Raw genomic sequence first — 26,473 nt, 5'->3', positions numbered from 1 at the left:
CCATAATTGCACACACACGCAGAAGATACAATGATCATTACAATATTTTAGAACTCAAAAGTAAAAATAGAAAAAGAAAATGAGTGTTAAATGTGTAGATTTTATTCTTTACAAGGATCATAATCATGAAATAAATTTCCAGATCATAATCATAAAATTATGTAATACCTTTTACTGACTAGTACCAAAAATAAGTCCCTTTTGAGGGTGAATTGAAAGATTTTTTAAAATTAATATACTTAATGCAGCATTTACGATATCAGAATAAAAACGTTTTTCCCTTTTAGTATATGCAGATATATTTCTTGAAATTCTCTGCTGTAAGCTTTTTGTAAAATTAGATCACAATTTACTTTTTGTATTTTAAATTATTTTCATATGCTTTTACATTTATTTTTTTAATCCTTTTTTTAAGTTTATTTTTTTTTAATTCCCCCCTACTGATTTAGTCTCTAACATTTGTGGAATATGCAGCTTATGTAATGGGTGAAGAACTTTTTTTAGAAGATTCACCAGCCTGTTCTAATACACCACATAATTTGTGAAATAAAACAGTTCCAAGATTCTATTAATTTTCCATACATAACAGTAATAGAATTTCCTGCTTTCATAATATCATTTAATTAGAAATCTCTTTGTTAGAATTTAACCTGAAACTCCTTCCGATTTAAAATTTGTGGTCAATTTTCTTTTCTTGAAGTTATCCGAACTGTAAAAATATCGAAATTGTTTTGATTTGCTACTTTTACTCTACATGTGTGTCTAAATATTTTACAGTAACATTTTACAATTATTTGATTTTTAAAGCTTTTGCCATAGTACTCTTGGACTCCATACTTTTTAATTGTAATTTTTGCTGCTCAAGTTTGAAATAGTACTATTACAGTAGTTTAGTTTTGATTTGTAATAAGATATATAATTTAGTCGTACATCATTAATAGCTTCTCTCTCTCTCTCTTTTTTTTTTTTTTTTTTTTTTTTTTTTTTTTTCTATTAAGCTGCTGAATACAGAACTGTTAATTTTCTTTACATAACTATCTGTAAGAAGAAAATTAAAATGAAAAATGATACATCTCTAGTGTTGAACATCAAATGATAAAAGCAGCCTGTACCCATAGTAGGATGGTGATTGTAAAATAACGATTATTTCATTGAATTAAGAAAATATGCAAATTTTTTGTCAAACGGTATTTTTGTGCTTTTTTTTAAAACCCTGCTGCATTTTAAAGAAACAGATTTGTAGAAATATATTTGATATGGCACTACACTAGAATTTGTAAATATTAATTTGAAAGTAAGTCATTGACGTATAGGTTTCGAACTGAATAAATATAAACCTTTGAATAAAAATTAATTTGCAAGGTAATGTTTTAATTCAATCTGTGCTTTAAGACTCAAAAGTTTCACCTTTATCAACTTCTTTTATGAATTTTACGAACTTTTCACACTTTTAAGTGTTCTGATCAGGAATGAAGTTTCAGATAGTTTATTGCACGAAGCACAGTGATTTGCAAGCTTAAAACAAGCTTAGCAGTAAAAGATAATTAGAAACTATATAGAAGTCAGGTAATATTTAGCAAATATTTTTCTGTATAAAAATGTATAGCATAGTATAACACTGTTACGTAAACCGCTTACTTTAAAGCAGAATTTTTATTAGATAGAAAACAGAATATTACCAACCACATTTGGCAAAATTTTTTAATAAATTCTCAGAACTCTTGAAGTTAAGTAGACCTAAAATTAAAGGGAAATTTTATAGTTCAATCATATGTGTATAAATTTTGTGCAGATAGATCTATTTATTAATTACTACACCATTTTTATCCATTTAATTTATTGAAGGTTCGAAATATGTGCAGATGAAAAATAAATTAAGGTCTTTAAAATTATACTGTACGAACATCTGTCTGAAATTCTGCAACAGATAGAGGTAATTTTATAAGTGTATGACACAAAACAAAAACTTAACTATGCTGATAATTAAATGCCACATAAATATAAATTAAATAATCATTCCGATTCAGCACTCAACCAATCATATTGCTTAGAAATTGCTTGGTCTTTCATATCTTTCAAATTTTCTAGGCATTTCTTGCAGAATACCATCATATTATCGACTTCTGGAATTTTTCGTACCTCCGCTGTAAAAAAAAAAAAAATTGTTTAGATTCTGGAAAGGTAAAAAAAAATTACATAGTCATTGCAAAATCCATTAATAGTGCTTTTAATGTAACTAAAAATGAATTTAGAACATAATGCACTCTATTCTGTTTCACTTTTATTCATGTTTAACTTCATATTACAAAGCTACTGTATTTACCCTAATTTGATATTTTGTTTTTATTCATCATTATTTTTAGGGCAAAATTTTTGTACACGTATTCAGTTTTCATCTGTGCATATATCAAAATGCAGATTTCTTCATTATTACCGTTACTGTTAATATTATTGCAGTTTCATATTTTTATAACAGTAACAATAAGTGTTATCAAAGGCTTTAAATCTCATTCTCAAATGTTTTGATTTTAATTATAAAAATAGGTAACGTATAATTAAGCTATAAAGTTTTTTTTTTATTTCAAGAACCTATTCATTTAATCAATATTTAAAGTAGATATTTAAATATTACTCATAATTTAGTACATTCCTTGACAAAATACAATGCATCCGAAAAAAATCAATGAAATGGGATGAAAATTGGTATGTGTAACACTCGTGATTAAGAAAGGAACTCATAACGAATCAAGAACATTGAAAGCATATTCATTTAAAACATCTACGAATGTGCAAGGGATTATTGTAGTGCCACCTGCCTCGAATACAAGCAGTTAGCCAGCATGGTACAGAAGTTTACGGTTCACGAGTAGTATCCAAGTTATAATGCACTACATAGGATTCAGTGAGGTCTGTGACACATTGGGACAGGAGTTGACCTATGCCATCACCTGTCAAACAGACTCGATTAGGGACATACTGAATCATCAGTCTAGCCATGGAAGCATGACCGTAGTACAGTAGTCCTTGTAAAATCATGCCCTGAATTAGCAGCTCTTTGCCATGGCCTGTAAAAATTGTGGTGAGATTGGTCCCACAGTAGGCAGAAGATAGTAAGGATGACTGCCAAGGCTGTCCATCTATTATAATAAACGGCTTTCCGTACAGTCAGGTGGAAGATATGATTGATGTCCACAGTAAGACAAAATCTGTTTCCCTCTCCAGACACCTGCTATTGGCAGTTAATGTGTTCTGACACTGCTAAAGATCACCCCACTGTTAATGTATTTATTGACCTCCATGCCTGATCGTATTAGACACCACTCTAAGAGTTGCCGACAATACTTGCTCTCCAGGATTTAGTAATAGTACTTTGGAAATGTAGTCATTGTTCTGCAATTCATTTGGCAACGGTTCGAATGGGCGCGTCTTTCCGTACAGCGGGCTTCATATGGCCACAAATGTTAGAACAGGAAGGGGTCGATACAGTTCCTTGAGCTATTATCATGACATTCTCGTGTGTTCTTGGAATACCAGTGTTGTGTAGCTGAATTTTCTTTTTCAAAACTACTGAACATTACTACTTGTTGGTTTGCCATTGTCTTTGGACTCGTACGTCACTCCCATATGAATGGCGGAATACGCGATTAATGTATGAGCCAAGCTGTTACGGTTATACCGTGTGGTTTCTCGCCACCTTGCTCATTTGCTCACATTGAGTACGGATTTGAAGTCAGGAAAACCTTTACAGATTTACGCAACGACAGTGTGCTGTCATAAATGCCTTGGCGTTTGAGTTTTGCTACTGCCTATCCTCTTCGATGCATAGATTTTCCATTCTTTATCTGTTCTGTCATTAACTAGTATTTGATCGCTTTATAATTAATTTTCTGCTTCCGTATGACATGCATTCGGGGTGAATTGGAAACACACGTCTGATTGGCAATCAGGTGGCGCTGAGTTTGAATCCCAGTGAGGGCATTCCTGCTTCAAAATCTAATGACTCGAAAATTCTCATGATTTGTTGCTCATTTGCATAGTCTGTTTTACTACGCTTTCTTGGAATTTTAAAATTTTACGTAATATTTATAAGGACGCTATGAATGCAAAGAAGTAAATTGAAATGGGTCCTATCTTTGATAACTCAAGTGTCAGAGGCTGTGAATCTGCAGACTGTGTACTTTTCCAGAAATTTTGGCAGCATTTATTTCTGTAATTTTGCCTTTGATGACATCCAATTAGAACAGAAATTATTAAGTAATAGGAAAAGTGTTCTCTCGTTAACCCATTAGCCGTTGGTGTTGCGTTGACGCAACGGTCAAAATCAATGCATGCGTATATAACTACCTAAGATATTTTATACCAGCAGATGATTTTGTGTAGGGAATATTATGAAGATTATTTCTGTAAAAAAATGTTTGCCTTCAACAAACATTTTGTGTATAATAATTAATCTCATACTTTAAGCAAAATTTTCGACCGGGTATTTTTGCTGAAAATATTTAACGAAAGAATCGCCCTCTTTATGAGTGATCTATTTTTAGTCAAGGTCACCGTTTATCAGAACATTACATCAGTCAGATGTTTATATTTGTGTTGGGAAGGAAGGGGAAAAAGGTGTTGCGTTGACGCAACGTCAGCAGGAAACGGGTAGTCAATCTCCTTTTTCATTCATTCCTTTCGATGTTCTGGTTCATGTTCTGGTTGTTTAAAAATGCCTAGAACGAGGTATCTTACATTAGAAGAAGCCCTTCAAAGATTTTTTGATTAAGAAACAGATGATGATAATGTTAATAATGACCAGAATGAAACTGATATTGTTGTTGTTCCCCCCAGAAATTGCAGAGGCTAATGATAAAGAAGAAAGGAATGGCAATGTTTTAAATAATTATAATGATATTTTACCAAATGATACTGCTGGGGAAGTTGAAATTCACGTAAGAAATAAGTTTCAGCCTCCTAAAAGCAGTTGTAGTCATACTAAAAAGTTTAAAAAGCAGAAGACTGAAATCTTGAAGTGGATAAAAAAGGAACTGTTAGTTATGTCTCAGGAAGAACATGAAGAAAGAGGTAGAAGAGAAATTATAAAAGACAAAACACAAGGTAAAACTAGTGCACAGATTTTTGATTTTCTTTTTGGTTTAGACATTTACTCTCTTCTCGTTGAACAGACAAATACATACGCTCAGGAGAAAAAGAAAAAGAAAAAAAAAATTTATTGCATCTGAATCCTATATGAGAAGATTTATTGGAATATTATTGCTTGCAGGATATCATTCATTACCTCAAGAAAAAAAGTATTGGTCTTTTGATGAGGACATTTCTGTTCCTGTTGTACGAGAATTGATATCACCTTTGCAGTACAGGAATATGAAGCAGAATTTGCATTTGACAATAGTCAAATTGACAATACTGATAAATTATATGAGGTGAGACCTTATCTAAACTTACTAAGTATCACCACTTTTTACTACTGGAAATATAAAATCTCTTCTAGATTTCAGACGCAAGAATGCATTATTCCTTTTGCAAACTCCTAATAAGAGTGTAGAATTAGCCAGAAATAGATCAGCAACAGGAAAACCTAGTAAATTCAGCATTCAAAAACCATTGAATGGAGATGTTAGACATTTTATCGTAAAGTTCGTTGATAACAAAAGACTTTGTTGTAAAGAGTACCATAGCCAGACTGTTTATAGATGCAAAGTATGTAAGGTAGCTGTACTTCATGATTGTAATCAAGCTTTTCATGCTTGAATCTTTCAAATGAAATAATCTATATTTGTAAAAGAAATACAATGTATATTTTAATATTAAATTAATTAGAAGTAAAGTGATTTGCAGATTTATAAAACGTTATACTATCAGGTTCAATGTTTCTTCTAACCTTCTTCGGAAACATACAATGACCTGACTAGGAACAGAGAGCTTACTAAAGCTATGTTCACTAATTGTAGTAAGTAGACAGGATACAGACGAAGGGTATACAAGACCCTTTATTTTTCTTTATATACAATGACTTCCGTACTTCGGAATACAATGACCCTCCACTCGGGGTCTAACGTAAAAGGTATAAAAATAAAACTAAACTCTAATTTAACTTTAGAATAAGATTGGCCTTATAATAACAGGAAGCGTATGTAGCACAGAGACTGTGAACACTACAATACGTTTAATTTATCAAGAGGATTAAAACCTCTGGCCTGGAAGGCAAATAGCAACTGCGTAACTTCTAAGGTAAGCGGCCTGCTTCGAACTCACTGCTTCCTCTCTTCTGCTTGGCAAAAAGGCCACACTTAAATACTTGGCGTTCGCCAGACAACTTTGCATAAACTCCTTCACGCTTATAATTCTGGCCGGAAGTAGAAAATAAGAAGTGATAGTAAAGATTTAAAATAAAATAAACGTTAGTAAAACTTAAGATCCGTACAATACAGCTAAAAAGTAATCCTGCGCTCCACTCAAAAGAAACATCACACGAGTACGATCCTACTCACTAAACATCCGTAGTCTTATTCCGCTGACGTTGCGCGAACGCAACACTCGCTTTTTCCACAGGTAAGAGCATTTTTTTTTTTTTTAAATTTTTTTTTTATTTTCAATGTAAATTTATGTTATAAATGCTTAATTTAATATTTGTTATTATTTTCATGAGAAAAGAAACATTCCTTGTAGTTTTGGCGGTTAATGGGTTAATACACTACTCGACATTGAAAATGCAACACCAAGAAGGAGTGGTCAGAAAGTGATGAAATTTGGAAAAAAGACAGGCAGCAAGCAGCAGTAAGTGATCTTTATTTCAAAATGATAGTCAGAATACAGAGCGAGAATGGCGTCGGCTCAGTAGGATGTAGGATCACCGCGAACAGCGATGCACGAAGAAAGACGTCTAGGCATAGAGCCAATAAGAGTGCGGATGGTGTCCTGGGATGGAGGGATGGCTCTCCATTCCCTTTCAACCATATGCCACAGTTCGTCTTCTGAACGAGGCAAGGCCAGAATGTGCAAACGGCGTCTAATCACATCCCACACATGTTCGATTGGTGACAGGTCAGGAGAGTACGGTTGCCAGGGAAGCATCTGTATACCTTGCAGAGCATGTTGGCAGATGTGAGCACTGTGTGGTCGGGCGTTGTCCTGCTGAAAAATTGCATTAGGCAGCCCCTGAAGGTAGGGGATTGCCACCGGCGCAGTTCATTATCCAAGTATCGTTGGGCCGTCATAGTGCCCTGAATACGAACTAGAGGTGACCTGGAATCGTAGGCAATAACGCCCCAAACCATTATGCCACGTTGTCGCGCGGTTTGACGTTCCACAGTTACTGCCGGATTAGATCTCTTCATTAGATTGGAAGTTGGGAGTCGGGAAGTATCTAATTTAACTCAAAAGGAACACAAATTACGCTGTTAAGCAGAGTAAAAATAATTATTTAAAAGGAGCAATCCTTCCTACTGCTTCGGCGTTAGCCACGGTGACTAAGCTGTACTATTTCTATAGTAATCAAAATACACATGATGTAGGAAAATGTGAAAAAACAAATGAGCAAAAAAAAAAAAAAAAAAAAAAAAAAAAAAAAAAAAAGCGATATTAAAAAAACCATGTATGTTGTTACAGATGGTTATAAGAAAGGACATGTATCGTCGAGATGTAAAGTGAAACTTCAGCATTGTGAGTTGTGTAATGGTTTAAATCATAATAAGTTACTTTGTAAAAATATTGTTCCTGAAGTGGAAACAGATGTAAACAGAAAGTAGTTACAGTATCAAATTCTAAGCAGAATGTAGTTGCATCCCTGTCGTTTAACTCTAAGACTGTTTCTAAAACTGCTGATAAAGGTGTATTTTTACAAACTTGCACTGTTTAGGCTTCAGATACAGATAATACCAAAAGCCAAATTGTAAAAATCGTAATTAATAGTGGATCACAGAGGTCATTTATTAGATCTGATTTGGCTAAAGAACAAAAAATTAAGGAATTTAAGGAAAGAAAGGCTATATATTTATTCTTTTGGGTATATCCAGGATAGACTAATGGAATATAAAGTTGTTCAGATTACCCTGAAAAGTGTATACTGCCCTAATGACTCCGTCATGGTTGAAGTTCTTGTTACAGACACTATTTCGCTATTATTATTATTCGACATTATTAAGCGATCGTAAAAATTCCCTCGAAAAACATTTTAGAAATATTAAAATCAGAAAATTTAAAATTAGCCGATAATAGTGAAGCAGCTGAAATAAAAATATTGTTAGGATCTGATTCATGTTGGGAAGTGCAAACAAGCGAAAAGAAAAGATTAAGTAATAAATTATTTGCAGTATCTTTCTATATTTGGTTGGTCCTTGGTTAGATCTTTGGAAGGTGATCAGTCCAGCGCCTGTATGTTTACAACTGGTGCTTCTCATTGCTTGAAGGAAGATAATAATTCAGTTAATGATTGTTTGCGAAGGTTTTAGACTTTGGGCCACTTGGCTATAGAGGAGAAGGACAATCCTGATGATAAATCAATCATTGAGAAATTTGAAAAAGAATTGCATTTTACTAATATGTAGTTTGTTTGTTGTGGAAATTACATCATGAAAACTTGGGTAATAATTTAGAAAATGCCAAGCGACGTCTAGTATCTTTGGTTAATAAACTAGAAATTATGAATGGCTTAGGGAAAATTATGATAGCATAATAAACGAACAGTTAAAAAATGATATAATTGAAGAGCGCGAAATTGAAAGTTGTGCAAGTAATAAAATGTATTACATGCCACATTCTCCTGTGGTAAGAAAAAATGTATCAAAAACTAAAGTCCGTATCGTGTTCGACGCATCTTCAAAGTATAACAATGAGGGTATCTCTGAACAATTGTTTGATGCCTGGTCCAAATTTGAATCCTTCTGTTTTGGGCTTGATATTGCAGTTCAGAGTTCAGACAATACAAACATGCGTTCTCAGCAGATATTGAAAAGGCCTTTCTCCAGATTGGAATTTCTAAAATTGATAGAGATGTATTACGGTTTTTATATTTTGATAATAATTATAATTTAAAACATTATAGAATGATTCGTGTTCCTTTCGCTGTGTCATGTAGCCCTTTCATTATGGCGTGCACTATAAAGAAACATATAAAGAAAATACAATTAGAAAATCCAGATACTATTGAGATGTTGAATTGTTCGATGTACGTAGATGATGTTTTCTATGGGGCAGATTCCGTAGAACAGGCTTTTAAGTACTGGAGCCTATTGCGTGTTTAAAGATGCAGGAATGAATTTGCGTCACTTTAATATAAATTCAGAGGAACTCAAGAAACTTTGGGATGATTGTGGAATAATTAAATCAGAAAATGAACTAAATAGCTCCTTAAAAGTGTTAGGGCTTAACTGGTGTACGAATAAAGATGTAATTTCCTTCAACATAGACAACTTGTGCGAAACATTAAATAGCTGTAGAAACACCACAAAAAGAAATACATTAAAGGTGAATGCTACTATTTTCGATCCAGTAGATTTCCTGGGGCCATTTTAATTTCTCTTAGCAAGCCCTCCACAAACGTATGTCTCTTATTTAGCAAAGTGCCTTTGAAAGTTTCTCCATGATTAAATATAAATCTTATTTTAAAGCTATTTTTGCCCCTCCCTCCTTTTTGTGTATTTCACGTTTTCACTGATGCTTTATTATTTTCCTCTTTTATTATTTGATAGTATATTATTTTTCCGCTATTTTTGACTCGGAAATGCTTCATTAAAATATTAATAATACAGTTAACTGGGTGAAGCCATTATATTGTCTTTTTGAAGCACGAGATGTGAAAATATGCAGTGCTCTTCACGGGACTCAAACACCGGACTTCCCAATTGCTAACCAGACATGCTTCCAATTATACCATGAAGGTATGTGATAAAGAAGGAGAAAATACCTTATAATACCTTAATATTCTAAAGGTTGTGGACTCGAAAATAAGAGTAATCTCTATGATGTGCTTCTAAACCAGCGGTCGCCAATCGGTGGTCCGTGAAACTTTTTGATGGTTATATCAGAAAAATTGGGACATTATTTATATTTTTACGAAGATTCAGTTTAAAAAATGAGGAGTAGCAAAATCTATTATGGAATATGGATTATACTTTTTTTTAAATTTTAGCTACTAATTTTAGTGAAATTCCTTCTGAATTTAGCGACTTTTTAGCTACTTTTGCAGGTGTATCTAGCGACATTTGAAAGTGAGAGTTGACTTCCATAGATATGTTGGTGTTATCAATAATATCGCGAAATGGAATTCTCCTTCCTTTTGAATTACAAACATATGCTATTGTGGTCGTTAATAACACAGTTTTTCTCTGTGTCAATAGGCATCTTAATGGATTTTTATGAGAACCATCTGCATTCTTGTTTATAATTGCATCACTCGATATTTCCGTTTTTGTTTTGTCTAACTGTTGATGGATGGTGTCATTGCTGAGTAAGTGATGATTATTATGTTTAGAATAATTAAAAAACTGGCGGCATAGCACTGTCAGTTTATTGATATTTGCCGGTTTGTTCTTGCTTTTTGTGAAGTTCCTTTTCAGTGATATAGAAATGTGAAGCTTTCTGTACAAGAAGGTAAGATTTTTGTACTTTTCTTGTAATTTTTCAATGTGAACGAAATATGGGTAGTCTGCTGATTATAACTTTACTTACCTTTTTTAAATGCATATTAGTGGTCCGCCAAATATAAAATTATATATGTAGTGGTCCGTGAAGTTCTAAGGGTTGACGACTGTTGCTCTAAACCATCTGATTGGATTACTTATCCAGACATGCGGAAAAAAAAAATACGCGCAGAATGAATAACGGAACTACTACTTCATTCTTGTACCTTAAATAAAGCTAAACGATAGGTATGCTTAAAATACGGCAAAGTGTCTTCTAGAAGTATATCTCCTGCAGTTTCACCGTTTATAGTTATAAAGGAAAAATTTTATATGGTGGGCTGTTCATTTGCAGTACATTTAGCTGGCTTGCTGAAAATGTAGTTTGCTGCGCTATGCCTGGCAGTCATGTTTCTTAGTGTCACTTGTGTGCCATTTTTACATTGATGCCGTTCTAACATAGTTACCAGTATTGATAATGCCACTGAAAGTCTTTAGTAAGTTGTACCTCCTAGCAAGTTATCTTAAAGCATAGCATGCTGTAAACAGTAAATATCTGCATTGTCCATGGCCGAAACTATTCAGTGGCGTAGCTAGGCTGGGGCAAGGGGGAACATCTGTCCCCGGGCGCAGCATCCAAGGGGGCGCGAAACTGATGTTAAGAAATTTTAGAATGAAGTGCTTTCCATTCTTGGCACCACAACGAGAGGAGCGCAAAATCTTCAGTTGTCCCTGGGCGTCCCTAGCTACGCCTCTGGAACCATTCATAACTAATCATGAATACTTCCAGAGGTGGTAAAATTATCGCACGATCTAGATTATTTATAGTCTTTCAACTCTGATTATGCAATCATCTGCAGACAGACAGTATTTCCTGAAGAACTTTATCATGAAATTAACTTTTTAACTCTCGTGCCCATTAAAAGTAGAAAACTGTTGTTATCATGGAGGTAGGAAATGGGGAGAGTCGTACTGAACGCATGCACTGCCTGGAAGTAGTGACGTACTGCTCTTGGCGACGAAACCATTCAGTGACTTGCCATAGCGATCAGTAGGTTTTGATATGATCTGAGATAAACATTTTGTAATTAGGTCATAAATATAAGTATAAATTTAAAAAAAAAACTAAATTATAAGTATTTAAATGTACATATTTTCTTCTTCTACAATATTTCAAAGTGCTAAGTATGTGAAAAAAATACATTTTAAACAACATTTCATTCTGATCGGAATTAAATGCTATACTTTTCCCAGAACAGTTTTAATTTGAATGAAATATTTTCACAAGTTTTCGTTAATTACATTAGAACGAAATTTGAGGGTAATTCGATTTTATTCAGTTATCGATTACAAAAATTAAAATCAAAATTATATTATTTCTTTTCTATTTACAAAGCTTCTTTCTGAAGTACTTTCTCAAATCCGAGATGATTTTCAGCATTTGAGATATCTTTTAAATCAAAAATCATAGTCACTCTGTAATTAAAGCTGTGTTCAGTTCATTTCAAATTAGAGCGCTTTTTATTTTAATAGTGAAATACTTTAAATATTGCTGTTGATTTTTAATTTCCATGTACTTAACTTTCTATGAGTTTTTCGGAAAGGGATAAAAAAGAGGGGGGTTGTTAATATTATTTAAAATTTGTAACTGAGTTATTATAAAATGTAAGGAAATAATTCTTTTAATACTTACCAATATTTTTTTACTCTTGATTTCAACAATACACATTCTAAAATATCTGCTTTACTTACTTCCTTAAGTACGCATCTCTTAGATTTTGCTTTACAACACCTTTTAATAGATTGTTTTCCAGTACGAACAGCCCACCAGCGGCCGAGCGGTAAAGTCGCTGAACACTGGTAGTTCGGTCCGAGGTTCGAATCCCGCGAACGGGCTGGCTGCATGGGCGTTTTCGTGGTTTTCCTCATGTGTAACGGGTATACGAGCCAGTTTCCCTTAGAAAGTCCTCCACGAAGGCATCCCTCTCCTTAGGCAGATAGCCCTCGAGGCTTTGCCATAATCACACACACATCAGTACGAACAATTCTTGCTTAAGCAGTTTTATGTTTGTCAACAGAATTTCAGTTTATATTTACAACTAAATGTTAAAGGCATTATATAGTTAGATAAAATTTATAATCATTATAAATTTAGATATATTTAATAACTAGATTTCTTCACAGTAACATTCGCAGGAGCTTATGAGTAAATGAACCCTTCATTTCCAAATACATTGTTAAATAATATAATAAATATTTACGTATTTTGTTAGAGGCAAATGCATGCTTTCTACAAGGATATGCATAAATACATATATATTTAATATTTTTTAATTTTCGGCATGTGCAAATCTTTAATTTCTGTGCTTTCATTATATTTTTCGAGTAAAGTAATTTACAATAATTTAGCATATATCAGAATTTTTTCCATAAGAAATATGTACAAAGTGAATGAAAATTGCATGCATTAGTTTCAATATGCACTGAAAGTCTGTTTTCCTTCGAAACTCCTCCACGAAGACATCTTTCCCATTAGGCAAATACCCCTTGCAGGATTTACTTTAGTTAAAAAACTTAACCTGATCTATGTGCTTAATTACAAATATTTTAACTTACATGTTTACATTTAGCCGTCACGTTTTAAACTTTTGACTTAAAAACGTTTTTGGATGCATTCAATGTCAAATTCAGATTTTCTACTAAATATATTTTGGCAGAGCATCTCTTCAGTACCTCTCTTAGCAATTTTACCCAGTTTAATAGTTCTCTAATAATCTCAATAACAACTATCCAAATCACACTTTAAATATTAACCTCATTGTCATCAGTTCGCAATCTTGATTGCCGTGTTCTGCATCTAGTATTGCTTCATTTTTTGAAACAGTTAAAAAACCTAATTGGTTTGAAGTAATCACAAATGCCTGAAATTTATGTAATGCAAGGTAATTCAAAAGGTAATATGTAAAATATATTGATATACCGATTAATAACATTGATGATGATTTTTTCATGTCTTGAAATTGTTTTAAAAGTAGCAGATCACTACTCGATCTGTTCTCCTTTTATTACGGACTAGATTAAGAAATAAAATTTGGTTACGTTTCAATCAACAGTATATGTATTGAAAAACAAAAATTTTTCATTCCTAATTTTATATTACATTTAGTTATCAATTACACATGTTGCTAAATAAAATATTTCTTATAAAGAAAAAAAAACTTTATTTTGATATTTTTTCCTTACAACTCTGTTAATCACTGACCATGAAATAAGGTAAGTTTCGTATACAACTGACGCATAGATACTGAATTATTTATGTTTTTGCAAATATATCAGAGAATTTTATAAAACAAATTCATGATCAAAATCGCTGTTGCAAGTTATCGAAAAATGACCAACATGAGATTGTTGCATAAAAGCCAATAAAGTATACAGATAGCTATCTCTTTTCCAACAATGAATGTTTCTTTTATGCGGAAGTGTTCTCCGCGTTTCGATTTGTATGGAACTGTCGTGTGTTTAAGTACTACCAAACTGCTTGTCAAGGTAGCATGCTCTGGGTGTAAACAAACACTCTCCCTTTGGCTACGAAAGCTGGACAGCACTAAAGAATATGTAGGTCCCTATAGATTCTTTGGACAGCACTGCGTCAGACATAGTGCGGAAATGACGTCCCATTTTATTCTTACCCCCATTGTTGTTATCAAGGAGGTTAGACCTAATTCTAACCTCCTTGGTTGTTATGGAATTGTAACGCTCTGCATCTGCTAACGTGCAGTTCATTCTTCAGGCACTGTAGTTTGAGCTTCATAGTTCTAAATCATCCTTTAATCTTATTCCGCATCAAACTATTTTGAAATTATTTTAGCATTTTGGGAAATATAAGATTTCTTGAGCAGAGAGCCTGTTATTAAGCTTTTAGCGCAACTATTCGTTATCCAGATTTAGAAACTGCATTTGTTTCTCAGAAAGGTGAATGAAGTGGTTTAAAAGATTGCTATAAGATGTCAGGTGAACCTTCAGTTTATTTGCAAGTTCTCAAATATTGTTAAATTTATAAGTTGTCAAATGAAGCTGTAAAACTCTCTGAATTTTGAATACTTATTAATTTTTTATTCCCAGTAAATGAAAATTTATATAGTTGAGGAATTATTTCTTACATAAGATATATTTTCAATTGATCTTGTGGGAACAATTTGATTATCCGAGCATAACTGGTTTTTAGGATTTTATTCGCGGTTATAAGTGAACGGAATGATGCAAACATGCGTTTGAATTTTCACCTAATACGACAAAATTCAAAGAAAGATGTGACTAAAACATCTATTTTCTTTTATATTCCTGAAGTTTTTATTTTTCATCAGTTCACTTACCTTATTCTTTAACGGCTTAGGTGTAGTACCAGCTTCGTAAGGGTCTTCAAGAAACGAAACTGTTGATTTTGGTTTCACATTTTGTGTTACAACTTCTTTTTATGTTTTCAGAGACCTTCCAAGTAAATTGCTTTTAAAGTTTGCATATTAAATTAGATATATAAATTTTCAAGAAAATTTACTTTTCTTTTTTTACTTGATTGTCTGATGTATGATAAATGAAATTAGTAAATGTCTGAAATGTGTTTGTCTTATTCTTTAAAAATGTTCTTCAGTAATTTCAAATATATTACTTGAAAATTCGTTTGATTTTGTATTCCAAAATTTGGTTTGAAATTTTTTATAGCTTGAGAAGAATATGTAAAAAATATGTTTACTTTTCAAATTATTATTTTCCCTCACCATATTTACGAACTGCAATTTTAATTCAGAAAATGTTTTTCATTAGCGTACTTTAAGATTCAAAATGTGTTTCCTGTTAGAGATTTAAGAATAATTCTATTCAAATGATTTCTTTTTCCTTTTCTAAGGAATGATACCTTTAGCGCACGATATTTTCTTACGATTCTTACTGATTTCATTTAATTTCAGTGGGGTTATTTTAATGGGAAATAGTAAGTTAAAAGAGGATCTCCTATTGACATATTTTTTCATCTATTTTTCTTCTTGTTCTATGATTCTTTGTACCCATGTAAGAACTAAGGAAACTGGAACTTCTGTTTAAAAGTGAACTTCAAACGATATTAAAATTTCACTTGTGACCCACCTGAATAGTATTCTAAGGTAGTAACGTAAATGGGAACGTGCTTCCCATATACGTTATTACCTTCGAATGTGGAAGTTAATATATCATCAAAAAAATACGTCCTTGTTACTGCCTGAAATATTTCATCTAGTATTAACATGATTAACACTATAATTAAAAGCTAAGCAGTTGGCACGTCGGCTCATTGACGATCGAACGGATAGCTCTGCTAAACATTGGAAATTCGACCTGGGTTCGAATTTCGGTGAAATTACTAAAATTCAAAATTACTACAGCTCTGCAAAGACCCAACTTACACCAAAAATCCGTTTCCCCAGATTAATTACTCGCCCTTTCCAAAGAGTTTAGTATTCGAAATGAGACTTTCATTCCTTAAACTTGATTATCATTTCAGAGATTTCGTATAAGTTTAGTAACGTCTTCAGAGGAATCCAGTTTCATTTGGAACTCCAATTAACATCGTATCATGATCAAGAAAGAACAAAGAAAATAGCGGCTGTAATATTTACGATATGGTCGATTATATCCTTGAGTAGCCATATGCAGGGGCAGATGGGTTTGGTCTAACCGGCACGGAAAACATGAAAAGGTTCCGCCACTTTCCACGTTACACGTCGTTCGCCAAGGTGCAAATGTGAAGACACAAAAGCAGAAATATACCCACACCGCGAAGTTGAGTCTCGTGAAAAAAGCAACCCTTATAAAGGTGCCCAGACCACCTCAGTGAAGGTCTTAATCTTGGCGAACGGGCGCCAGCTTTCGCAAAAGAACCGTGATGCTCTGATATAAAGACATAATTTGGCTAGCAATGATGCTCTGATGTAAAGACATAATTTGGCTAGCAATGATGCCCTGATATACAGACATAATTTGGCTAGCACTCTTATGAATTTCGGTTATCATGAAGAAAGGCTGACGGAACACCCATGTGAAGGTTTTAATCTTGGTGAACAGTTGCCTACTTGCATTAAGTTGCCGACATCTTTAAGGCCCACCAGTGGCCGAGCGCTAAAGTCTCTGAACACTGGTAATTCGATCCGAGGATCAAATCCCACGAACGGGCTGGCTGTATGGGCGCTTTCATGGTTTTCCCTATGTGTAACGTGTATAAAAGCCAGTTTCCCTTAGAAAGTCCTCCACGAAGGCATCCCTCCCCTTTGGCAGATAGTCCTCGAGGCTTTGCTGTAATCAAATAAACCAAACCAAGCCGGCATCTTTATAACATTTTAAGAAATCATTGTGTGGAGGGACAGGAAAATTCCTCGCTTTTATGCAGTGGTGTAAACTGTAAAGAAATAGAGTCAATAATTATGAATCTGCCACGAACTAACGACGACGGGGTTAAGACGTTGGATTTCATATGATAACCGTTAGTTTGTTATTCATTTTTTTAGACTATTTTTTAACGTTTAGAAGAGGATGTACTTTTAAATGGGTTCGAGCCAATTAAAATTTTCTAAAAGAGGAATATCTTGTATATGGCAACATTATTTCGATATAAATGACATATTAAAATATTTAGAATTAAAAGACAGAAAATTAAATAATATTTTTCACTCAATATTTTGTTTCGTTCTCAAAATTTAAAACTAACATATGTATTCCTTATGTTCACAGGAACAATGAAGTTATATCGAAAGTTATAAACTGCAATTCAAAAACAATATTTATTCATAAAATGTCAAATTTTTAAAACTCAAATACAAGAAACTGATGTTTCAAAAATTATCATTCGTATTCAAAACATCTTCGTACATCAAATTCGCAAATTCAAAATATCTTCTTATTCAACTATCATATTCAAAAATCTATTATGACGACGAATACGTCGAACTAACGACGACGGGGTTAAGACGTTGGATTTCATAGGATTACCCTTAGTTTGTTTTTCAATTTTTTAGACTATCATTAAATCTTTTTCTACAGTTATGATTAAGGTTTCTTCTTGTTTTAAATCACTGATATCAGGTAACAAAGCAGCTTCACAAGCACCGGAACCTCGGAAAATTGCTCGAATTCCTGATAACACCGTCTGCATATTTCACAAATGCACATCTGTGTAGCCACCGAGGGAGTGGTTTCTAGGATGGACCAATGAGCATCCGGTAATATTTCTGTCATGTCACATGACCTTTCTCGTGCTTTAAGATTTAAGCAAGATGGTTGAAAATATTCTGCCACGAAATTTTCTGTACAAAATAATTAAAGCATCGTCGATTGCTTCTGAAACTTTTCATTGCGAAGTTAAATCAATTATAGGAAATTATGAAGATTTCACTACCTGGTTGAAATAAATACAAACACATGTTGGATACTTCGCAAAAATATCGATGTGAAATATTACTTAATATGTGGTAAATAAGATGAAGAAGGAAATATGCATCTGAGCTCAAATGCAATCTTTACATAAAACTATGCATATGAGAAAAATATTTATACCAGTTACATATGTAAATAGAAGTTAGCACTTTTTATTGCTGTCTATATGAAAAAGATGTTCTATAATACTAATAACCAATGCAGAATTTCATTCAAAATGAACTTTATTAATTTGCATTCTTATACATTTAGTGTGTTACATTTCCCATTTAATAACTGCTCACTCTTAAATGTACCGTCTACACAAGAAATACTCATCAAACAAAGTGAATTTGTTGTATACCCAACAAGTATATTCAATTTATTCACATGTAATTTTCAATGTTAACAATGGATATAATCATATCATATGTATTCTGACTCTTACACTTTAAAATCAAAAGAATGCAAGCACTGAAATAAGAAAACACTAGATTCATTGTGACATTTTCAGTCATTCTCAGCTCAGTTAAAAAAATGTACACTTCAATTATCTTAATCCACATGATATGCCGTGAACATCAATCCTAATATTAATGCGTGATAAAAATCGCGAAAGTGAAATTTCAGCGATTAATCAAACTCAGAAAACGAAAGCAATACGAGATTTTCTAATATTACGCCCTATATTTATAACTGCGAAACAAATGCAAATTAAAACGTAAACAACATACGCTCTCATGCACAAGATTTAGTGTCACAAGAGCAATAGCAGCTCATTAGTCCATTTTCGAAGCCCCTCTCTCAATGGCTGTGCTGATGTGCACTTGTGAAAACAACGCACCGTCTTCCCTGGCCATACGATATTAATGAGTTTACTCAGATGTTTTAAAATTCTCAGGCGTATCTTCAGAAGTCTTAGATATGTATACCAGAATGTGTGGTGGTGCAATTGGGAACCATTTTCATTGAGTGACTTGCATGATCTGTTTCACTGAGAGTTGTAATCATCCGGTTTCCTGAGAAAGTTAGTCCCAAAAGTTAACATGGTAGGATCTTTTGATCAGCATACCTCACGCAACGGATCCGTGGTTAATGAACCGCAACAGTACAGTAATAAACGAGGGGAAGCTCCAAATAAAACTTTGGACGTTTTTGCTGATATGACTATAGTTATAAACTTCTGGCCATACAAAATGCAAGACCGTGAAAGAAGCATTCAAACAGCATAAAACTTGCATCATGTGTATACCGCGATGGAATATGCAAATGATTGCGATTATTTATTACAAATAAATTAGCCAAAAAGTAGTTTCTTTCAATTCGATTTAGATCTTTCAACCTTTAAGAATTTGATAAGTTTCTTCTTTTCTAGTTTTTCCTTTTTAAACAAAAATACAGAGTATATCAAAAAGGATCTTGCCTAATTATGGTTAAATTGTTAATTTAGAGACTAAAGTTACCTGTACTTGCTTTCTTTCAAAATTTTTATCTTGAGTGACAATCATTGCATAAAATGTGTACTATAATTTAAGTAGTTACGTTGAAACAAAGTATATAACTGGTTTCGGTTAATTCTCGAAAACGAAACACCATGCTTAAATAATAGGCAGATACTCAATCTTTCGATGTGTTATGTACCTTAACTGAAAGTTAATTGTCTATAAATACATATGTGAAAAAGTATGTTAACATCTCTGAGATACCTGATTCTTCTACAGCATAATTTCATTGTATCTGTTATTTTTCTAACACATTAAGTATTTTTCTTTTTGAAAGATTTTGCTCTCTTTCTTATAAATATACTTTATGTTTGGTTGTTAAGGAAAGAATTTGCATTTTCATATGTAACTGCTAAACTGACACAAAATACTTTTGTCAAAAAGTAAACACTTATTCACTAGTTTTCTCAAAGCGATGAAAGTTCTAAACATTTTCGACGAATATCTAATAGCAGCTTGCACGTTCCGAAGTTCGTTTTTAATACTTGTAATGTCAATTTAATTAGCACTGCACAATCTGTTTTACTGGCAATAATCTAAGTTTTGATTCGCAGAATCAGTTTTTTAGCTATTAGTATTTCAGAAATCCAAGCTGTTCCAAGAAAAAGAGCGTAGATAGTGGCACTGATAGTTAATTTTTCAGAGCAACTTCAGTTAAAGAAAGATAATGCTCTAATTCAAGTAATTTTAATATTAATTTTATCTCACAAAGTGAAAAATCAGTTTCATTACAAAAGTTTCATTACAGTTTTGTTATGCATAACTATTGCATAATTCACGCTTGAAAATTATTTTATGAAACTGCTTGATTATTTTCATGGCAAAATTTTAAACCTGTAATGATATATGGAATTGAAAAAAAGAATTTAATTGAATATTTAGTGCAGAAAGATTAGAAGAGATGAAGATTTGAAAAAATTGAACAATTATGTGGTACGTTTTCTTCTAAAAAATATAGTCCTCCTTCAAGGTAGATTATTTTATTTTGCAAAGTAATCAATGGTTGGATTCAGTGAAGAACACAGTGGCTATTTCTCTGGAAGTCGTCTTGTATTTAGTTTGCATAAGCGAGAATTCAAGCCCATATCCATGTTCTCTGTCTGCTGCTTTGACGTAGAATGAAAACCTAAATGATTACCAGTTTTCAGTACTTAGCTTACAAAGAAACCACAGGTTACACGTATATGGCATTTACAAGATCCGTGCAGAAATCGTAAAAAAAAAATTAAGAATATGTTGGGCGAAAAAAAAGATGTTTATTAAAATTGAAAAAAAAAAATTAAAAATGTTACGAAGAAACAGTTCTACAGAAGATCCCATATCTATCTCGTATACTTATTTCGTATATTCAGTGGGTGGAATTTAAATAGCTTTAAAAAAAACGATTGTCGGAAGTGTTCATTTTGAAGCAGTATGTATTTTGGTGACAATTGTCTGGATTTATGTACTTTTAATTAGTCAGACATTTCGCCATACAAATTGTAAGCGTTCCCACAGATTCTTATGGTGTAAGGAATTAGCACGTGTAGCTACCAAATGGAAGAGGAATGATTAGAATATCGGCGAGGGCACTGCTGGTTTTTCATGTTTCCTGCTTCGAAAAGTAAGCGCAACAGCGGCCGATGGGTAAAATTGCTGAATACTGGTAATTCGATCCGGGTATCCAATCCTGGTGAATGGACAGGCTGCATGGGTGTTTTTGTAGTTTTCCCCATGTATAACGTGCATACGAACTAGCTTCCCTTAAAATTCCTCCACGAAGATATCCCTTTCCTGAAGCAGATAGCCTCGAGAGCTTTGCCATAATTAAATAAACCAAGCCAAACCTTCTCTGAAAAGCTTAGTAGTCTCAACAAATTGACAACCTTCTGCTTTCGGTAATGGAGTTGCACCCCCCCCCGCCGCTTTAAAATCTCCCATTTCAAAAGTCAGATTGTGCAAGTATTTCAGTTTTGATTTTATTAGTATTTATCATAATTTATCTTATTGTGACGATGTTAAATTAAAGATAAGCTTTGCGAGTCACTTACGACGAATATCGACTTTTATGGTTGGTTAAAAATTTTTACTCGCTTGATATAAAGAGAGTTACTGCTTTAAACTATTTTGTCTCCTGAAAATAGGTAATTAATAGAATGGTATTTGTAACAGCGAATAAATCCAAGCAAACCGTCCCATTCGAAGTGATTTCCTAAAGTTAAATATGAACATCAGACAAATGTGTTTCATACACGTAAACTCTTGTCATGAATTATAGTTTGACAGTTTCTTAATCGAATCTGCCAGAAACAACTTCTAAGGTTCATTTACATTGCAGATATTTCAAGGTTTCCTGAAATACATTTTATTCCATACGTGAAAAATTAGTAGAGGTAATCAAAAAGAAAGCAAGGAAAGCAATAGAGGTAAGTAAAGTAGGTAAGAAAAATAATGCAAGACACAAAACCACTGATCCAAGATATTATGCATATCTCATAACCTAAAACAATAGTTAAGTTCTGCTGGTAGAATTTTTTTTTCCCTCCTCTGAATTGTTATTTATCAACAATTCTGTTGGACTTATCGTCATATGTAAAGAGAAAAATACTTTATAATATGCACTGACGAGCCAAAACATTATGACCATCCCCACACTTTTCAATGAATTCCTCTGGATTACATGGAGAGCACATGATTAAGTGGATAAGGAATCATATTCGTTCCAAACGCCTTTCCTGTTAACCATGAATCTGACCTGCAACTAACTGATTACGTATATAGATAGATTAACGCGCCTAGTGTTACGAACGTCGCAAATCTAGTCATTCTTCATGAAGTAAATAAAATCATCAGATCTCTTAAACCCCCAAAAGCTACAGGCAGCGATGCAGTCAGCAATCAGATGCTCAAGAACATGCGGTTCAAAACTCTCTTCAAACAGACATGTATTTCTAACGCCTGTTTCCACAATTTGTATTTACCACAGGCGTTGAAACATGCAAATGTCTTTCTCATCCTGAAACCAGGAAAAACGCATGAAAATGCGACAAACTACAGGCCCATTAGCCTGCTATCATTGATCAGAAAATTTTTCGAAAGACTCATATATAATAGATTGATCAACAACCTCCAATGTGTAGCCGATCATCAGGGGAAAAAAAAAAAAAAAAACTCTCTACTTCGACGCAGCTCGTTCGCGCTTCAGTGAATTCATAGGCTCGGCAATCCACAATAAAATGAGTATCGCAATCCTGATGCTTAAAAGCTTTTGACCGCGTCTGGCATCCAAGTCCGCTCTACAAACTTACCAGACTCTACCTGCCTCGTGAACTGGTTTTGCTCATAAACCGTTTCCTCGTAAAGCGCACTTCCACTGTCAAGCATAGAAAGGCGATTTCTACTGTAAAGAATATCCTAGCTGGTATTCTACAAGGTAACATCCTTGGACCTTTATTTTATATATTTTGAGTTAACGATTCCCCCAGCTTCCCAGACGACGTTAACATTCTCCTAGCCAGCCACGCCGATGACACGGCAATTGTTTCCAAATCTTGTCGACCGGACCATGCTCTGGCCAGGCTGCAAGAGAAAATTCCTGCCATAGAAAAAGATGTGGTTGTGGGAAAAACATCATTCAGCCCACGAAATCTAAAATTCTTCTCATTAGGAAGTATCGTAGACTCGACCAAATTAAAACTCAATCACCCTTTTTGGCTGCCCAATCCCAAGAGTCTACAAAGCAAGCTACTTCGGAGTTATCTTCAGCAGTAATTTATCATGGAACGATCGCGTGACCAAAGTATTTGGAAAGGCCTACAAAATTATGTTCAGACTGTTAAAATGTGAACAGCTATCTCTACATCTGAAAAAGAGACTGTATCTTACGGTCATTCGATCGATTCTCACATACGCTTTCCCTGCGTGGGCAAACGCAAAAGACAAGGACTACAAAAACTTAAAAGTCCTTCAAAACAACTTCTTAAGAATAATCACCGGAGCTCCCTACTTCGTCAGAAATCGTAGTCTGCACTCGGATTTAAATTTAGAACAAATTCAAGAATTTATTAATCGCATCAAGGAAAAATTCTTAAACAGAGCGATTAGCTACAACCCGGCTAATTTCGCTAATATCTTAAGTTACGAAATACTTAATGAAGATAAACTTCTTCGCCCATTCGCCACTCACTTCTTACAGTCTACCTAAACCGACCAAAGAGAACTCAGCATGTTCAGTGTGGACTTAATTAAATTTGATGCTTTTTATGGATTATCTGTGAAATTATGAACCTATTGTACGTTTAATATGTTGCCCCCATTTTCACGAACAATTAAAGGGGTCATTTTTCCCTATTTGTGACAAATTTTCATCGCAAAGTACAATCTTTGCGTTTCTAGTACTGTGTACATCAGGACTTTGCTACGCAGCTATTCCTGGCTACCAGAGGCCAGCAAACTCACAGTGTTTGTGTTTTGATTGTTTTGCCCTTAAAAGAGCAGTTTTAAAATTAATTTTCTTGCTGTACATAGACCATCCCATATTATTTCTTCCTGTTGTTAACTCAAGAAGCAATCACTATCTATTATTAATTGCTCTTTTGTCAGAACATATGTTATTTTATATTGTATACAGAATTTTTCTTTTATGTTTCTGCATACATGTATTGCTTTTCGTATTGTACAGTAGTTTGTAAGCTCACCACATTTCGGATTCGACAAACCTCTTCATGTGTTTCCGACCAGCTTTCCCCACCTCTCTGTCCTTCTGCAGGTGCCCCAGACATGGCCTGCTGATCACCGAAGCACAAGGCTTCAATTATCATTTTCTTTTACAAGGCTATTTCAACTCGAGAAGCTTCATCTTTGAATTTTTACATACGTCAATACCCCAAGGGGACTAATTCAAGAATCTGGAAAGAGCAGGAGTAATGAATTTCCTACTGCATCCTAGAATAACCAACAGAGTATCAAAGTAATCATAAGGAACCATTCTTGCACTTTCTTATGCGAGTGATGGGAAATGCTGCTGATATAAGCGAATTTGATAGAGGGCAGATTGTAATGGCCTGAAGACTCAGGACGTGTATCTCCGAAACTGCAGGACTAGTGGGTTGTTCACGATCTGTCGTTGTTAATATTTATGTAAAGTGGATAAATGGCGGTGAAACCAGCGGTAGACGTCAAGGTGTTGGACGTCCACGCGTCATCAAAGAAAAAAGACGTCGGATACTGTCTCGCTTAGTACAGTAAAATCGGCGGCAGATAGTGGCTCAGCTGACAGCCCTATATAATGCAGATCCAAGTTCAAGTGTTTCGGAACACACAGTTTACCGGACATTGTTGGATGTGGAACTGCGCAGCAGACGTCCCACTCGTGCTCCTTTGTTGACCAAGCGTTATTGTCAACTACGCCCACAGTGGGCTCGGGAACATTGAACCTGGACCATGGATAAGTAGAAGACCAGTTGCCTGGTGGAGGTGAATCACGATTTCGCATTCATCACGTCGATAATTGTGTCAGGGTACGCCGTCTTCCAGGTGAACAGTTGCTCCGCAGCAGGTCATACACAGGCTGGTGTTGGCGGTATTATGCTTTGGGGAACGTTCTCATGTGCGAGTCTGGGACCCCTAGTTGTGGTAGAACAGATCATGAAAGCTGCGGACTATCTGAACATAACTGCGGATCAGTTGCACTTTATATGGCATCTGCCTTCCCAAATAGAAATGGAATCTTCCAGCAGGGCAACGCCTCATATCACAAGACCTCGGATATTGAAGTGGTTTGAGAAACATAAGGATGAATTCAAATTAATGTTCTGGCCAGCCAACGCGCCAGATCTTAACCCGATAGACCACATTTGGTATGTCATGGAACGGCAGCTTAGAGCTGAAACACCACCATGTCGGAATATCTCGACTTTGCGTGACAGCTGCTCACACATTTGGTACAACATGTCCCCAGTCATCTACCAAGAACTTGTTGCATCCATGAGTTGTAACTGATTTGCAGGACAAATATCGCGCAAAGAGTTATTGAATAGGTCGTCATAATCTTTTGGCTCTTCAGTATATATTATATACAGGGGTTGGACAAAAATATGGAAACACCTTTAAAAAAACATGTTTCTTAGCTTAATATGGTGTAGGAAACCCGTTGGCATCCCAAACAGCTTGCAGTCTTCTCGGAATGGATAAATACAGTTCCTGTATGTTTGCCAAGGGAATATTATACCATTCTTCCTGCAAAACGGTGGCAAGTTCAGATAACGATGTTGGCAGTGGATAACGAGAACGCACTTTCCGTTCCAATGTAGACCACAAAGGTTCGATAATATTCAGGTCTGGTGACTGTGGTGGCCAGGGGAGATGGGACAACTCATCCTCGTGCTCAGAAAACCAGTCCTGGACAATGTGAGCTGTGTGAACAGGGGCTTTGTCGTCTTGGAAGACACCATCACCATCGGAAAACAAAGTTTGTACCGTGGGATGAACTTGATCTGCCAAAATGTTCACATGAGTCTTGGCAGTCATGTGCCCTGACACAGTTATCATGGGGCTAGCAGAGAACCACGATATGGCTGCCGAAACCATAACAGAACCCCTGCCATGTTTCACTCTTGGCAACAAGCAGTCTGTATTATAGGCTTGAGATGGCGTTCTCTAGACGTAAACTCGGCCAGAAGTGGGAAACAATGTGAAAGAGGACTCGTTAGATCATATTACTCGCTTCCACTGCTCTATAGTCCAGGCTTTATGACTTAAACACCACCTTTTCCTGTTACGGGCATTAGCATCACTGATGAGTGGCTTCTCAATTGCAGCACGGCCAGCAATTCCCTGTTTATGAAGCTCCCTTCTAATTGTTTTGGTACTCACAGGGTTCGGTAACACAACATTCATTTCAGCAGTAACTTTTGCAGCTGTGGTCTTCTTATT

The 26,473-nt window shown here is 34.5% G+C and overlaps 2 protein-coding genes across 2 annotated transcripts in view; one reads left to right on the top strand and one right to left on the bottom strand.

The window, feature by feature from the left end:
- LOC118182052 (membrane-bound acylglycerophosphatidylinositol O-acyltransferase MBOAT7-like) overlaps positions 1-26,473 on the top strand; it is a 121,709-nt gene that overhangs the window by 65,987 nt on the left and 29,249 nt on the right. The window lies entirely within an intron of this gene.
- The window catches only part of LOC118182054 (uncharacterized), a 41,248-nt gene continuing 15,717 nt past the window's right edge, over positions 943-26,473 (bottom strand). Inside the window, exon 3 of the mRNA XM_035351333.2 lies at positions 943-2,144. Within this exon, the coding sequence (XP_035207224.1) occupies positions 2,014-2,144 (131 nt within the window). The 3' untranslated portion in view covers positions 943-2,013. The remainder of the gene's footprint in view (positions 2,145-26,473) is intronic.

Source organism: Stegodyphus dumicola, chromosome X1 (genome assembly GCF_044657685.1).
Source record: "Stegodyphus dumicola isolate Sdum_Otavi_A_Nest chromosome X1, ASM4465768v1".
NCBI lineage: Eukaryota > Metazoa > Arthropoda > Arachnida > Araneae > Eresidae > Stegodyphus > Stegodyphus dumicola.
The sequence above is the reverse complement of the archived record's forward strand: the minus strand, read 5'-3'. Positions and strand labels throughout refer to the sequence as shown.